Source organism: Bison bison, unplaced genomic scaffold (genome assembly GCF_000754665.1).
Source record: "Bison bison bison isolate TAMUID 2011002044 unplaced genomic scaffold, Bison_UMD1.0 scf7180017855405, whole genome shotgun sequence".
NCBI classification, from domain to species: Eukaryota; Metazoa; Chordata; class Mammalia; order Artiodactyla; family Bovidae; genus Bison; species Bison bison.
In genome coordinates, this window is record NW_011485978.1 from 1 (window position 1) to 2,242 (window position 2,242).

At 62.5% G+C, this 2,242-nt stretch overlaps 1 protein-coding gene across 1 annotated transcript; it reads left to right on the top strand.

Moving 5' to 3' along the window:
• Nucleotides 1-469: 469 nt before the first annotated feature.
• Nucleotides 470-1,708, top strand: LOC105002311 (retina and anterior neural fold homeobox protein 2-like; the record flags this gene model as incomplete). The annotated part of the gene is made up of 2 exons (XM_010858857.1): nucleotides 470-639; nucleotides 1,127-1,708. Coding segments are annotated over 2 exons (752 nt in total), but the record flags the coding sequence as incomplete, so codon positions are not given.
• Between the last annotated feature and the right edge of the window lie 534 nt (nucleotides 1,709-2,242).

Below are 2,242 nucleotides of genomic sequence, written 5' to 3' on the forward strand. Positions count from 1 at the left end.
CGAGTCCGTCATGAGTGAGTCTGGCCTCCTGGGACTTAGTGGAGTTTGGGGGTGGAATCACATTACTAGAGGAGAGGAGCAGAGAGCCTGGTCCTCGGGGGTCCCCTGTCGGGGTGGCTCCCCCCTTGGTTGGGAGATAGTGGGGGTTGGGGAGAGCACCAGGGGTCACCAAGGAGCCTGTCCTGCGTGCCTTCCCAGGGCAGGGCCCTGCATAAATACTCCACGGGCTGAGATCAAGCCCATTTCCAAGCTGTGCTCACTGAGGCCCAGAGAGGTGCAGGGATTAGGGCTGGAGGGCGGACAGCCAGGGTCTGACCAACAACCTCACTCCGGATGCCGCTGGCTTCTCCTCCCGCCCTCGGGCCTGAGTCCCACCGGCTCACCAGGGTCTGGTCCAGGGAGGGGGAGGGCGCCAGGCAGGCTGGGGGCTATTCCTGGGCTCATGGGACCCTGTTTCCCCCTTGGTCAGGCCTCACGGGGAGATCAGCGCCCCCAAACAGGCAGCGGCAGGAGCGCACGGTGTACAGCAAAGAGCAGTTGGAGGTGCTCAAAGAAACCTTCCTGAAGAACGAGTACCCGAGTTACCAGGACCGCCTGCGCCTAGCGGCCAGGCTCCACCTGGACGAACACAGAGTGCAGGTCTGAGCCCGCCCGCCCCGAGGCCACCCCTCCGCCCTCCCAGAGCCACCGCTGGGGACCGCTAGGCCAGAGGGGCCAGGGCTGCCCCGGGTGCCGCAGCAAGCAAGGGGTCTCCCCGCTGTGAACCCAGGGCTGGACCCCTTCCGCCTCAACCCTGTGCTGTATCACCCCGCCAACCGCATGCGGCCTGCCTGACACCCCCCATCGCCCCGGGGTGTCCCGGTGCCCAGCCCTCAGGGCCTCTGACTCCGCGGACCCTCTCGGGCAGACCCGTTCCTGCCCCGTGGGCGCCCAAGCCCTGCCCCCTGCCCTCTGCACCCCTTCCCGCTGCCTCCTGAACCCCAGGAGCCTCTAATTGGGTCTGGGGGGCGGAGGGAGAGGGGAGGCGGGATTCTCAGCTGGACAGCCTCACCCCCGGAGCAGAGGCGATAGCGCGGGGCCCCTCGCCTCTCACACCCGCTTCTCCCGGTCCCCTCTGCCCACCCAGGTGTGGTTCAAGAACCGCCGGGCCCAGCGCTCCCGTCTGGAGCGACGACAGGCCCAGGGAGGATACCAGATGGCCGGCGATGCGCCCACGGACCCCGGAGCCCCCGGAACTCCCGCCCCCGCCCCGGAATCTGCTGCCGCAGCTGCGAACCCCAATTTCCCAGACAGCCCGGGACTCTACAGCCGCCCTCCTCCCCCCAGCCCCGCGGGGGTGCTCCCAGCGCCCGAGCCTGGCATCTCCAGCCACCACCCGGCCACGTGGGGCCCGGCACAGGGCGTCCACGTGTATGGTCCGACTGCTCCAACGCCGGCCCCGGCCCCGGCCCCGGCCCCGGGCTGGCCTCAGGACCCCGACGCCCCGAACTACTGCCCAGATCCTCTTCCGGTTCTGCTTCCTGACTGTGCCCCGATGTTCTCATTCCAGGAGCTCTTTTCCAAACCCTCCTCTCCCTTGAAATCTGTGTCCCCTGTGGACAAGGATGATTTAGGCTCCCAGCGGTTCACAAATTTACAGGGTCGTGGTCATCCGTCCCCGCAAAGTCCTGCAGACCCCGAGGGGCCAGAGAGGACCAGAGCGCTGTGAGCCTGCACGTGGCGCCCCCGCGTCCGGGAAGGTGTGATGGCTTGGTCTTCACAGCTCCTTACTGTGTGCACCTCCCCTGATCCAGCCTGGGGAGGGGGCGTTTCTGTGTCACTGTGAGGCCACCGCGGGTCGCAAAACCCTGAAGATCCCTGCCCGGTAATCTGGGGTGCACATGGGAACTGCTGTCAGTGGAATCGCTACTGGCAGTTCGTGTGTGTTCCGGCTCCGTGGATGCTGCAGGAGAACTTTCTGTGCAAGCGAAACCATCCTTCGCCCAGCCCCCTGAATGTTGAGGATTTGAGATATGTCTATCTCTTTTGGTGGTTAAAGTGTTGCAAACATTTTTCCCATGTGTATTTTCTATAAGTAGAATTTTCTTGATTTTAATGTTGTGTATTTCAGTGCCTCTTGTTATCTTTTGTGATGAATTCGTGTTTTTCTTTCGTTTACATCAGTGGCACACTGATGATACGCTGAAAAAAAATAGAATAAAAAAATTTTTAATAAATTTAAAATGATTTTTTATAAGATAGG